The sequence below is a fragment of the Misgurnus anguillicaudatus genome, chromosome 11 (genome assembly GCF_027580225.2).
Source record: "Misgurnus anguillicaudatus chromosome 11, ASM2758022v2, whole genome shotgun sequence".
Classification (NCBI taxonomy): domain Eukaryota; kingdom Metazoa; phylum Chordata; class Actinopteri; order Cypriniformes; family Cobitidae; genus Misgurnus; species Misgurnus anguillicaudatus.
The window spans coordinates 30,194,978-30,209,283 of NC_073347.2; the positions used below are offsets into that span (position 1 = coordinate 30,194,978).

The following is a 14,306-nucleotide window of genomic DNA, read 5'->3' on the forward strand; positions in this document are numbered from 1 at the left end:
TCACATATGTGCAGGTTTCTTCAAAAATACCAAATTTTGAGCAAAAAGCTGAGACAATTGCATTTTCTGTAAAGGACTTTTGTTAGAGATCAGATTCAGAGCGATGATCAAAACATAAACAGAGTTTTTACTGTTTTTGGATCAGTGGATGCTTCAGTGTTTCATATGTTGGGTAAGAGCACCACCTAGTGGATAATAGCGGAAATATGGATTGCCGGGAAAACTCGTCATTGGCAGGGAAGCGTTTTCTCTTAAATGACGAATTAAATGCTGTAGGTTATTGTTAAATTCATTCTTAGTAGCTACAAGCTACTAATAATGTCAATCAGTTCAAGCAAAACAAAGTTCATTTAGGGATTTTCCAATCCCTGGTGGTTTGTGGGGGAATAGCAGGGGGTTTGAGTTGATGGAAAATTAATCACATTAATTACAATTTAAGAAATGCAATATAATAGACATAACTATATTATCAGTGGTGTATAGACCCCTTCAAGGTTTGTAAACATTGAATGACTATCGGGTGCGCGCGCAGCATGGGGTCAAACTGTTCATACCATTTAGGCTTTATAATTTAATCTAACAGGGCTGAAAAATGATGACTTACCTCAAATGAAGTGAGCACAACAAACACAAGCCTCTTTGATATTTGCATTGTTCCAGTCTGCACGTTAATTGCTTGCAGCCGCAGATGTTGTATTTTTTTTGTTTTTGAGATTCTGCATGAATCGCGAAAACTTAACGGAAGACCTGGTGCGATTTTCACAGCCCACGATGCAAGTAGGCCTTTTTGACGATACCAAATAATATGCAACTCAATCTGCTGTAGGCCTAATGGCTTTTCTGACCCCGACATGCGCAGTGGGAACCGCCTGTGACGTGAACCGTAAAGGGGTCTATAAAGACCTTACATATTGAACTGTATTGTTTTTATTTAATTAGAGTAGGGCGCATTTATCTACATAGACCGCGGGTGTCCTTACATGAAGGTTACCATTTCGTGCCGCCATGTTTCTACAGTAGCCCTAAACGGACAAACTGCTCTACAGTGTTTCCTCACTTCATTGTCTCAGACGATGAGAAGTTTGTCCTGTGGCGGCTACTATGCGCTTCGAAAGGGGGGGCTGAGCAGTGGACTGAGCTGTTGGTTGCAATTCACAATCTCACCACTAGATGCCGCTAAAATCTACACACTTGACCTTTAAACCTTAAAATGTAAATCATTTAAAAATAAAACAAACACTGCACTGGGGACTTCTGGCAACGCGGTTGATCACAGAGCCAGACCAATTTTTGGTCAGTTTCTGTTGTCTGACTCATTACACAATACAATGTAATAATAAACTACATTTAGTTAAAATGAGCTAAATATGAAAACCTATCAAGGGTTTGTGGCCAGTGTTGGGGGTAACGCATTACAAGTAATGTGCTTTACGTAATATTATTACTTTTCTGAAGTAACGAGTAAAGTAATGCATTACTTTTTAAATGTACACATTAATATTTGAGTTACTTTTAAAAAAAAGTAATGCAAGTTACTTTTTTAGTTTAATTAATTAGATTTTTTTTAAATGATGTACTGAATTAAACGGAACGTAGTTATATAACATTATGCACTTTATGCTTACATGCCTGTGTGGAAACAGTTTGAGTCAGAAACTGAGATGGCAGGCCAGAGCTCAACATTTTTGTAATGAAATATGCAATTTCTGAAAACAGAACTTTTCAATCATAAAAAACACCTGCAAGGCCTGAAAGCGATCAAGTCTCACCCAAGAAAAAGTAAAGTAAAAGTAACTAAAAAGTAACGCAAGCATTTATTCCATGAAAAGTAACTAAGTAATGAAATAAGTTACTTTTTTGGGAGTAAAGGGGTGCCGTGTAGCGCCGTGCCGTTCTAAAAAAAAAACGAACACATTGTTTTCTATGAATATATGCACACCGGCGCCGACAGGTGGCGCCTGTCCGTGGCGCCCAGCTTTGACTCAGAAAGTTGCTCCAATCGCTGTCGAGCCACTCACATAGTTTACCATTAAATAACATCATATTTGTCCCAAATCATTAACGATTAACATTGGCTACTAACATATATTTTGCATTTTGAAGTAGACGCTATCTGACTAAGCTCGCGCTATTTAATGTGCATTTCCGGTTTACGATACCTACGAGTTGTCCTAGACGCGACTCGGCGCTGCGCTGAGCTGCACGTCTAGTGTGCGACCCCCTTAACTTAATATTGTAATGCATTACTTTTAAGAGTAACTTTCCCCAACACTGATTGTGGGTAATTCGGATGTTTCTAATAGAACAACAAGCGAACGCATCGCATGTGCCTCATACGTCTTGAAAAGCCTCTGGCTCTTTGATCGCCATCTGGTGGCTTGCTGCAGTACAACCCTGCCGTCTCCATGCAAACGAATGGAACTCTGCTCTGAATAAAAAAATTATTCGCACTTCCAATAAAATTTGCTGAAAAATGGTTTTGGTCCTTTAAGGTAGCTGTTATCAAGCTAATATATGCTCAATTGTTCATTTTTATGATAAGTTTCATTTTAGCTAGTAATTTGATGCTATAGGAACGGGGCGTGTTTTTATGATTGGCGTGGTTGAACTGGGCGTGCGAGAATTTGAGCAGAAGTTTGATACCGCGGCTCTGCCTCTGGCTCCACAGATGATTTCTTCTGTGCATGCCTTGGCGTTTTTACGTAACATTGCGTTGGACATTTTTGGCTTCTATTCATTACAATTAAAGGAGGCGACATTGCATCGTCCATCTTTTTTTACAGTCTATGGAACGCATGTGTTCAAAACAATGAAAGGGATCATACAGTCATCAGAGGATGTAACCATGCACACGTGTAAATCCAGTTAGCATTAAAGCACTAACACAATCTATCAGTTTTCGTTCTTTACCCTTTTGACCAGTTCTATTCTGGCTCTGTTGGACTGGATGTCCTGGTCGAGTGACGCCTGACGCCTCTTGGCTGCTTCGAAACCACTTGGACCAGACAAGTTGCAGATTTGAGTGGCCATAGCTATGCTGTCTTTAAGCCAGGAGAGAGTCTGTTGAATACAGAAGAGTCACATGAGATGAGGAATCACAGAATAGGTGCACATTGGCTCCGGTTCAAAACCGCCTTGCTCTTCACTTAACAGCGACTGAATCTCAAACGCGACTGATTTAATGCACTACGTAGACAGGCACCTCGTACGTCTCATAAACAGCACACCTCATTTAAAGCACACAAGAGACGCCACTCACAATTTATTTTCGTAAGCGTGTCTATGATGATTTGCAAAGTTGTCTAGGGTTTGAAACCGAGCCGGGGCATCACATTCCATTAAAAAAAGGAAGAGAGTATTTCCCAAGAGAAAGAGAGAAGACATTCCTATTTAGACTTGGCTGGCCTTCTGCTAAGCGGGCCAGACCGAGTTCAGAACCCGTCGGCTGGGTTTTCAATCCTGAACAATTCCTGGAAGTCACATACTGTACATAGGCTGAGGCTGACACTGGTGTCAAACAAACATGTAATCCTCAAGCACTTAGCACAGAGTTATCTATCAACCTTTCATGAGTTTATTTTGGAGGAATCCAAACTGTTGGCTAAGCTGAGAGTAAGTCAGCTGAAGCACAGGAAGACGAGGTCGCTGATGTTCGCTGGAAGATCTTCTTAATTTTCCCTGTAACGGTTGGCTTTTAAAGCATAAATGATTGTGTAAGAGTTGTGTAATGGTGAAGTAATAAATGGGCACCTTGTCTGCAGACACTGTGAACTTCTGGAGCTGTGTTTGGAGAAGTGGGTGGCCTCGGGATTCAGACCTCACCGCGTTTCTGCTGTAAAGCATAACGAGGACTTTATTTAACATGCTTGGTTTCATTCATTTACATGTGTGAAAGAAGTATCCAGAATAGAAAAACACAAATTTAATGATTCTGGGTCCAATTCCATTCCTAATGAATCCGTTAAGGATTCTTTCAGTATTTCAAGAATAATTGGTCCCAACTGATATAGTAAAACAAAAACACTACTAATATATTTTTTTAAAGGGTACCTCGATTATGAAGTCTTGTATTATTTAATTCTTTATATTTGCCCTCTACTATTAAAATCTATTGATAGAAACACTTTAACCCTCCTGTTATGTTCATGTTTAGCAATACATTTAATGTATTTAATAATAGTTTAATATATCCTAAATAACTTCTCCTAAATTACTTTTTATATACATAAATTGTTTATTATTTTATAGCACATAAACTTAGTGTATATTTAGTTAGTTTGCATAGTAATAGTAAAAACTCTCATTAGATCAGTTTTACAGGAACACTGTGTGAACTTTATGTACATTTATATACTTGGCGGACATTTTTATTTGGAAACACTTTACAATAAGGTTCATTAGTTAACATTAGTTAACTACATTAGTTAACATGAACTAATAATGCAATTATACAGCATTTATTAACCTTTGTTTATGTTAATTTCAACAATTAGTAATACTTTATTAAACTCTTGTTAATGTTAGTTAATGCACTGTGAACTAACACGAACAAACAATTAAAAGCTTTATTTCTATTAACTAACATTAACACAGATGAATAAATACTGTAACAAATGTATTGATCATGATTTGTTCATGTTAGGTAATACATTAACTAATGTTAACTAATGAACCTTATTGTAAAGTGTTACCTTTTATTTTAAATGACTACACTGCAAAAAAATTATTTTCAAGAAAAAAAATTCTTAGTATTTTTGTCTTGTTTTTTAGTAAAAATATCTTAAAAATTCTTAAATTAAAAAGCTTTTTCTTGATGAGCAAAACGACCCAAGAAAATAAGTCTAGTTTTTAGACCAAAAATATCAAATTTAAGTGATTTTGTGCTTAAAACAAGTAAAAAAAATCTGCCAATGGGGTAAGTAAAAAAAATCTTGAACATTTTTCTTAAACACTTAATTCAAGACAAATTCAAGAAAAATTTGCTTAACCCATTGGCAGATTTCTTTGCTTGTTTTATGCACAAAATCACTTAAATTTAAAACTAGACTTATTATCTTGGGTTGTTTTGCCCATCAAGAAAAAGCATCTTAATTTAAGAAATTTTAAGAATTTTTTTCTTGAAAGTCATTTTTTGCAGTGTAAAAGCAACTTCAAGTCAAAACGTATCAAGGAAAAGTCAAAAAGTAGGTTTGAAGGTTTAAAAATAAAATTAGCATATTTTTCAGAGATGTCAAAGTAGCTTTGGGGTCAATTTGACCCCAAACAAAATAGGAGGGTTAAATGTTTTCATAAAATCCCCCTCATTTTAGGTTGTGGAGGCCGCCGTTATGTTTAACGCATAGTGGGTCGATGACGTGAAATGGTTGTCTTAAAATATTACTACTAACTATAGCTTTCATGTGAAACGTTTTACTCCCACCTTCTTACCTCTGAAATCATCTTTATTACTTTATTATGTGTTGTTCATCATTTATGTTACTCTCCAGTTCATATTATAAGGGCTGAAGACGTTGATCAGGGTTGCCAGGTTTTCACAGCAAAATTGCTATACTCAAAACTAGCCCAATCTTGTTTCGAGGGGGGCTCTTCTGGTAAAAATCATTAAAATCATACAAATGACTGTTGCAGGGGTAAACTTTGCATTTTTGGCAGGGTTTATCTGCTAAAATTCGCATTCCAAGAGCTAAATATCAAATTATTGATGTTGCTTCAATAATCCTGCGGCAACAGTGTGAAAGTAGCCCGATTCCATGTCAAAAATGCAGACTTGGCAACCCTGATGTTTATGTTCTTGTGTTTTTAAAGGGATAGTTCACTTTAAAATGAAAAAGCTGTCATGATTTACTCATCTTCATTTTGTTCTAAACCTGTATGAATTTCTTCTTTCTGATGAACACAAAATAAGATATTTTGAGAAATTATGGTAAACACACACAGCAGATAGTGACCATTGACTTTCATAGTAGGAATAAAAAATATGATGGAACTTAATAGGTACCGTCAACTGTGTGCTAACCATCATTTATCAAAATATTTTCTTTATCATTTATCACAATAATTCCAAAATATTATTTTCCTACTATGGAAGTCAATGGTCACTGTCTGCTGTGTTTACCATCATTTCTCAAAATATCTTCTTTTGTGTTCATCAGATAAAAGAAAATCATACAGGTTTAAAACAACATAAGGATGAGTAAATTATGACAGAATTTTCATTTTAAAGTGAACTATCCCTTTAATGACTTGCAGATGTCAAGACCATATAGCGCCACCTACTGTCTGTGTGCATTTATAACTCTCATCTTCTGTTCCACATCATTTTACAATTTACTCATTGAAGACTTGTCTACTATGTTTACGTTGTAGCGTTAACAGAGCAGGTTTGGATTGTGACCTTTTGACGTCATGTATTTATCTAAACAAAATGGCGGCCTAAGATTTAATAAACTTTTTTAATAAACTAATCTTTTGACTCTATGACATTTGGACTGTTTTTAATTTCACATTTCTATAGCCAATCCCAGTGTTTATCTATAACGTCACACATATGTTTATAGTCAGGGTACCCTTTAAAGAATATTTCTTGAGCTCCATCACCTCTCAGTGGATGTCTGAAATCTGACGATAATATCGCTGGCACATGTACGAGGCGAGTGCTCATCTGCAGTCTGTTGTTGGTCATCTTGGCTATCCGAAGGCTTTCTGCAGCGCTCCACGTCTTTCCTACCCTGTGGAGGAAAATATAAATTGCAGATTTACAAGCCCATGAACTTTTTTACTGGAAAGTTACAGTAAGATGCTCTCCTAAACTTGGTTCAGTGCCACAAAAGAAAGCCAGCACAGGAAAATAATTATCTTGTTCACCATCGTGTCTTAAACAAAAGGTCACTAACTCTGGCTGCAATGCATTTAATGGACATGACATCAACAATGTAGAAATAAATGAAGCTTTTCTGAGTCAGGACACGGCATATTCAAATATCCTTTACACAGCGAGGAGAGACTGCTGTGTTAATGACCCGGGTAAGTGGACAATTATGGTTTACAGAATCTAAATGTTTTATTCATCCAAAACAGAACCTTCTGTCATCATTTACCTTCCTTAATGTCAATTCAAACCTGGATTGTAAGAGGAGAGTTTTAATGCTGTACTGTCTGTTTGATGGATGGAATAGTGAAAACACAATAAATCTTATACTCATTTAACTCTTTCCCCGCCATTGACGAGTTAGTCAATTAAGAGAAAATGCTTTCCTGCGTTTGACGAGTTTTTCCAGCAATCTGTATTTTCGCTATTATCCACCAAGTGGCGCTAATATATCCAACTTATATTATAAAACCTGGAATCAACCCCTTAGGGCAAACAGTAAGAACTCGGAGTGTGTTTTGATGATGGCTCTGAATTTGATCTCCATCAAAAGTCCTTAACTTTTGCTCAAAAATGTGTCTTTTTAAAGAAACCTACCCATATTTGAGAGGTGATAAAAAGTGAAAAAAAATGAAGGTAGGATGAATTTTTTTTTAAAGCAGAGGGTCTGCTTGGGGGGCATCTATTGGCAAACAAGGGTACTGCAATACTTTGAGATTAGCGAGGGAGTGCAGCTTCATGTTTTTTAAATATGGTTTAAATGAATGAAAACAAAAAAGGAAAAAGTTAGTCAGTCTACATATTAAAATATTAAGATTAGAAAAATAAAATATAAATTCGTATATTTCTATTTCATCAAAAGCTCAGACAAAATCCTAATTGGCTCTGGTCTTGGAAGGCAATGCCAACTGAGGTAATATGAGGTGATTTTTTTAAATAGAAAAAGCCTATTCACCTTTTCACTGCTGTAAAACAATGGATCAGGGCCAGGTTTCCCAAAAGCATCGTAAGGCTAAGTTGATCGTAAAAAACGATCGTACGAATCATCTTAAAATTACGGGCCATTTCCCAAAAGCTTCGTAGCTTAAGTAGCACTTGAAAATCATCGTAGATCTACGAGTGCTCGAATAATCGTTCATTCATAAGTGCATCGTAAGACAACAGAGATACAAGGTCACCTGCAGGACAACCAGCAAATTACACTTCTGCAATGATGATAATGTAATGTTTTTAATGTATATTTATTTATTGGGTTCTTCTTTGTTTATTTGTTTAAATTACTTTAATATAATATATTTAAAATTAAAATGAGAAATTTAAATTACTAAACATAAATTAATAAAGAAGGAAAACATATTTGGTAAATTTTGGTAAAAGTTGGTACTAGCAAATTGATAAATGGTTCATACAAATTGCTTCAATAATTAATCTACAGTAAAAATAATTGTTTTGAAGTGAAATGGCATCTGATTAAGGAAACCAAATAAATATGTACGGTACAATGCAATAATCCCTAATAATAAATAAACATAGATAATAAAAACAAATAATAATAATAATAATCTAAAAAACTATTACATAAAATGCAGAAGGCATTTCGGATAGCGACTCGTAAGTAGCACTTAAAACCCAGCTGCGAGCGATCGTTTAACGTGCATCTTTAGGAAACGCACGTAAATGAACAACGAATGTTCGTTAAGTGGCTCGTAGAAAGCGCTCTTAAGAGCTAAGTTCAATCATTATCGGGAAACCCGGCCCTGTTTAGTGAAAACCCAGCCGATTCGGTAACACTTTACTTGAAGTGGTGTTCATAGGACTGACATGACACCTTCAAAATCATGACATGACATGTGTCGTAAACATGAAGGAGATGCACATTTATGACAACTGTTATTAAGTGTCATTTGTTCAATTATGTCACTTTTAATGCAAAGATGACATTGTTTGAAATGTCTTTGTTTTGACAACATGACATAAACCAAAACATCATAACTTGTCCTAAATCTGTCATAAACATGACATAGCAGAATAATTATAAAACTTAACAACTGGATTACAATTTTATGACTCCTATAAATCATATGATGCTTTGTGTGTGCGCTTAATGGAATCCCGAAAGTCTAAGCTTTCAAACGATGTGCCGCATGACCGTATATTTTGAAGATTTAATGCTTCAAAGTTACAATGACGTTGATGCAGCCTCACGTGCCCCTGCCATGTACGGCACAGTGTTCCTTAGCAGGTTAACAAAAAGCAACAGAGACGTGAAAAGATTGTACTTAACTTTATGTATGTGCACAATACAAAAAAAAAACTGACAACTAACACGACATATTCTTCCTCACACAGAAGGTTCTGAAATTTTCTGACAGAAGAAAAAACTAACAAAATATTTAATCAATTTAATTGAATGTAATTAACTTTGCAGCGATATGGACTCAACGCTGCATGGCTTAACTGTTTTCATTTAATTTTAGGTGAATTGGTCTCTAAATGCAATAAAATACAACTTTATAAATTTTAATTATTATTATTGATTGAATTATTTTATTTGTTAAACACATGGAGGAAACTTATAAATAATATTAATTGTTATAAAACTATATTACAGAGTATTAACACTTAATGACATTTTAATGACAGATTATATGTGTACCACTGTAGTTGAGGTCAAGAAAAATATTTATGACGCTGTTACAAAACTATATGACAGAGTATTAACACTTAATTACAAATTCAATTTGTATCACTGGTAAGAAGTGGTCAGTTATGTTGTCTTGGTAATGTCAAGTTACAAGTTATTGGTTAATGTCAAGTTGTCATTACAAAGACATCTCAAATAATGTCATCTTAGCATTAAAAATGACATAATTGAACAAATTACACTTAATGATAGTTGTCATAAACTACCCAGTCTCACAAGGTTTTGTGAGGTAGTCACATAATTTTTTAATTCTTTTTTTGTGATATTGTCACAAATTTTCGTGTTTTTTCGTGATCGTATAACGAATTCCTGTTTTCGTGTGATTATCACGTATTGGTTACTCAACTGCTTTTTCCTATTTTCAAACATTTGTCGCTTCAGTTTAGGGTTAGATTTGGTGCTTGCATTAGAATGTCACTTTATGTATTGGTTTATACAATTTTTTTCTGATTTATTTGTTATATGTCGACTGGCGTTAGGATTAGAGTTGGGTTTGGGTAGGGATGTCATTTTATGTAAATCTAACCCTAAACCGAAGCGACAATGGTAAGAAAATAGAAAAAACAGTTGAGTAACCAATACGTGATAATCACACGAAAACAGGAATTCATTATAAGTTCACGAAAAAACGCGACAATTTGTGATAATATCACGAAAAAAGAATAAAAAAATTTCGTGAGACTGGACTGTCATAAACGTGCATAAGATCTCCTTCATGTTCATAGTACGTGTCATGTCTTGATTATGAAGGTGTCATGTCAGTCTTATGAACACCCCTTCAAGTAAAGTGTTTCCAAATCTTCATAGTCTACAATATATATCAATCCATTGATGTATTGCATATTAAAGAATCAACCAACAATTTAAGCAGACACATGAATAAAGTCTTTTGATAAAGTTAAAACTTACAACTCTGGCTGAGAAACGAAGTAAAACTGGCTGACTGCAGGCGTTTATACCACTGCTTTATGACAGCATATGAATCTAAGGATGGCATTCTCTAAATATGAGCTCAGGAGAAATGAGTCAGATTTTAGAAGAAAGAGACGTCTGACGCCTGGGAGCAAGAAAGAAAGGGTTGCCTGAGAAAGTCCCATTTGGAGAGAGCGGCACATTTATGGGGCTTAATAACATTTATAAACATGCCACTCAAAAAATGAGTTTAATCACTTAGCGGCACGTTATCAGACTGTTAGTGAGTGTGAACGGTTAGATAAGAACAAATGATGTGATGAGATGTGTCGATTAAAACACCCATCACTGACAATCATTTAGAATCAGTACAAAAAAAACTCACTGTTTTTTGAGGGAGCTACTGTAATACTGAAGATTGACAAATAGTTCAGCAGTCATGTTACACTAAAAGCTGTGTTGTCTTTAACCAGTGGTTGGGTAAAATATGGACAAACACAAACAGCTGCAAAGATATTGGATATAGCAAGAGTGTGTAGTAAGAGAGTCCTCTTACTAGGGGTGCTTCTCAATTCTTATTTGTGCATCCTTGTTTCCTTTCCTTGCAAGGATGGATGAGAATTATCAAGTGCAAAAAAAAAAAACTAAACAGTTAACAAGAAAAATAACATTAAATACATACTCGAATTAGAGTTCATACATTAAAATAAACACATTCATAAAAGTGCTGTTAAATTAATATGAAGAGTTTAGTTCCAAAACGCAATAAATGCCTTTTGTATCAGTTTCCGCTAAAATCTGTATTGTATCAGGTCAGTGTTAAAAAGTCAATTTTTCATTTTACACAAAATCTGATTATTCTGTCATATTTCTCCCTTTTTTCCAAACCCCAATAAATACATTTAACCAATCACAGCGCACCATTCCACGCATTGTAAACAATAATGGCGGCGCTCTGAATACACAAGGAATCCTAGTTTTTCTCATCTACTTTGTACTTTGTTATCAACAAACAAACAAAATAGTAATTTTGATTGCTTTGATAAACCTGTTGTGGTTTTCTGTGGCGGGGAAGAAACGTAAGCCATAAAATCGAATAATTTACATGGGAGGCATTCGGCCGAAGGAAAAATGCTGGCTGTTGCTTGTTCTCACACGACAGCATCAAGCTTCTGTCATGCTAACACATCGACCCCAGGGGATCTTATAAAAAACGTTTCATTATTTTATTCAAAGTCAACGAAAATCGAGCTGGACCAAAACATTTTAAAGCAGATAGCAGTCAAAAAAGTTCAGCGACGACTTCCGAAGGATGACAGCAGCAATGACAGTGTTATTAATATGGCAAAGTAAGTGTTTTGATTAATGCCATTAATGTTGTTTTATCAGTGTATACAAGTAGTCAACTAAATAAATATAACATGGCAAAGATGAACGCACATTTATATATTGATTCAATAGATTTATAGCATTTTGAAAAAAAAAAACTTGTAATGGATTTATTGCATTTTGCGGGAAAAAATATTCCGTTTTATAATAAATTTTGGAAATTAACCTGATAAGGAGCACTGTGCCGTACACGGTTCACCCCCTCCCTTGCACGTGAGGCTGCATTACCTCATTGTAACTTTGAAGCATTAAATCTTCAAAATATGCGGCACATCGTTGTAAAGCTTAGATTTTCGGTATTCTATTGAGCGCACACACAAAGCATAATATGATTTTTAGCAGTCATAAAAATGTAATCTAGTTGTTAGTTACCAGAACCGGGCGGCGCCGATTTAGGATATTTACTTACGTTCAAAATCTTCCCTTTATCCGCTTCGGTGAAATTGTCCAAAACAAATTGTTCATAAATCCCCAAAAGTCCAAGGAAATGGAATAGACAAGCCATTTAATCCAAAACGATTTGTTCATCTCACAATCTTGACGTTTCTGACCGAATTACGATATAAATAGTGTATACAATTAGTTCACTAACAGAAATTCGTTCTAATCTCACTTTTCATTCACGATTTATAATAAACATATTCGGATGCCACGTTTATTGTGCAACGTCTGAGAAACAATACGCCCACTTGTGGAATTTCAGCCGTTCCGTAAGGGGCTACATAATGGATTTACATTTTTTACGTTACTATAACCTAACAATGCTATATAAAAGTTTGTAACAAAAAATAGTGGTTTTTATCTTGCCACTTTCTTGGTATAGAAAAAACATTTTTACCGAAATTCTCTTCATGTGTGACAAGATAAAACTTCAACTCTTCATATGTGTTTATACCACTGATCATTTATATAGATTGGTGGTTTATACATAAATATTAAATATTCTGTCTGAAACGAGTCTACATTTACAATAATTTAATGATTAATACCAACATTTATTGGTGTTTAAAGACGTGAGGATTTATACGTGCGTCAGGTTTAAACAATCCATAACACTTCCGCATAGGATACATTTGTGTATCATCGCTCATGACTCCTCAGAAAGCCTCCTAACTCCTCGTTCCTCGCCTCCACGCGGTGAAATTAAAGAATTGAGATGTCCTACAAGATGGCAGAGTGCGATCGGTTTCCGGGTCATAGGATGTAGGACGTAGAAGCGAGAAGACAAGGAAGCATATTGTGAAGCACCATAGGAATAGGGGACAATGCAACGCTCAAAATGGTCGCTCTCGTGACAGAAGTCCAGCCTTTAAGTTAAAACAACAATCCTTTTGTCACGTCAAAAGTAGTTGCAGCTTTCCAGCTCTACTAGGGCTGAAAAAAGACGCTTGTTACTTGGAAAGTGATTACTTTTTAAAATCGAGTATTCTTAAGAGCCATTAAATAATTTTAGTTAGTCATTCCAGACCGCTGTTTCCTGTGCCCTTTCTGTTCCCAGCGCTGATATCAATTAACACTTGAGATTTGTTCTGTATTCCATCACCTCTCTTTCTCTCTCTCGTTCAAGACTTTTGTTTTAGTGTAAAGTTGTGGAGTGATGTCAGCCAAGAGCTCCATATGGAGTGTGTGTCTGACACATCTGGGATCCATTAGCAGGAGAAACGGCCCTCACGTCACTGGACAAGAGGCCTGGCTACACACCCTCATCCAAACACACATCATAAGCAACATGCTGGCCCTCACTATGTGTATAAATATCAGGGCAAGTACACGATTGGGCACCCGTTAAGAAAGAAACTGATGAATCTGGTGGTTAAAAGGTTTGACTATGCAAGCTTTATATACATATAATATACAGATATTGCTATAGCAGATATTAACTCTCTTCTTCTAGGTTTTGAGGGGAATCTGGCTAAGCAACTTAGCTACTTGCACAACAACACGTTTTACTGACACAGACATTTGAAGGTAACTCTATCGCCCCCTTGACACATTAAGTCAAGATTTGCACGCTGGTCATCCAATGGCATCTGTGTAATTGTGTATAGCATGTTTCTGGCCTAAGCTGAGTCAGGCTATTGTGTGAACGAGGACACATCCATCATCATGTTCGTCTGAGTGTCATTTCCAGGGATGTCCATCTCCGACAGCTGCTGCCTGTACATCTCGACCTTAAAATACCATTATTATGTCAACACCCCTGTGGGTGGAGTCTGGGCTGATGGCAGAATCTGGCATTCTTCTAGTCTTGGAGATTTGTGGGTTCACTGTATCCCAGTAAAAGTCTGTATAAAGTGTAATGAGCACAGCTCACATAGACGCTGCACCTAGGTGACCCAGGCTACCGCTGCAGATATAAGCAGCCTTTGTTTAAATCTGATATGACGCTCACAGATGTACCAACAATACAAAGCCTGGGAAACACTTGATATA

General features: G+C 35.9%; 1 protein-coding gene across 4 annotated transcripts in view; it reads right to left on the reverse strand.

Annotated features, from left to right (window-relative positions):
• Window positions 1-14,306, reverse strand: part of mymx (myomixer) — a 71,797-nt gene that overhangs the window by 28,670 nt on the left and 28,821 nt on the right. For 3 of the 4 annotated variants that reach the window (XM_055170026.2, XM_055170024.2, XM_055170028.2), the window contains exons 12-14: window positions 6,598-6,728; window positions 3,751-3,832; window positions 2,911-3,060 (exon numbers count right to left, since the gene is read on the reverse strand). In XM_055170026.2, coding sequence (XP_055026001.2) covers window positions 2,911-3,060; window positions 3,751-3,832; window positions 6,598-6,728 — 363 coding nt within the window. The remainder of the gene's footprint in view (window positions 1-2,910; window positions 3,061-3,750; window positions 3,833-6,597; window positions 6,729-14,306) is intronic. The other variant, XM_055170025.2, reaches the window with a different exon arrangement.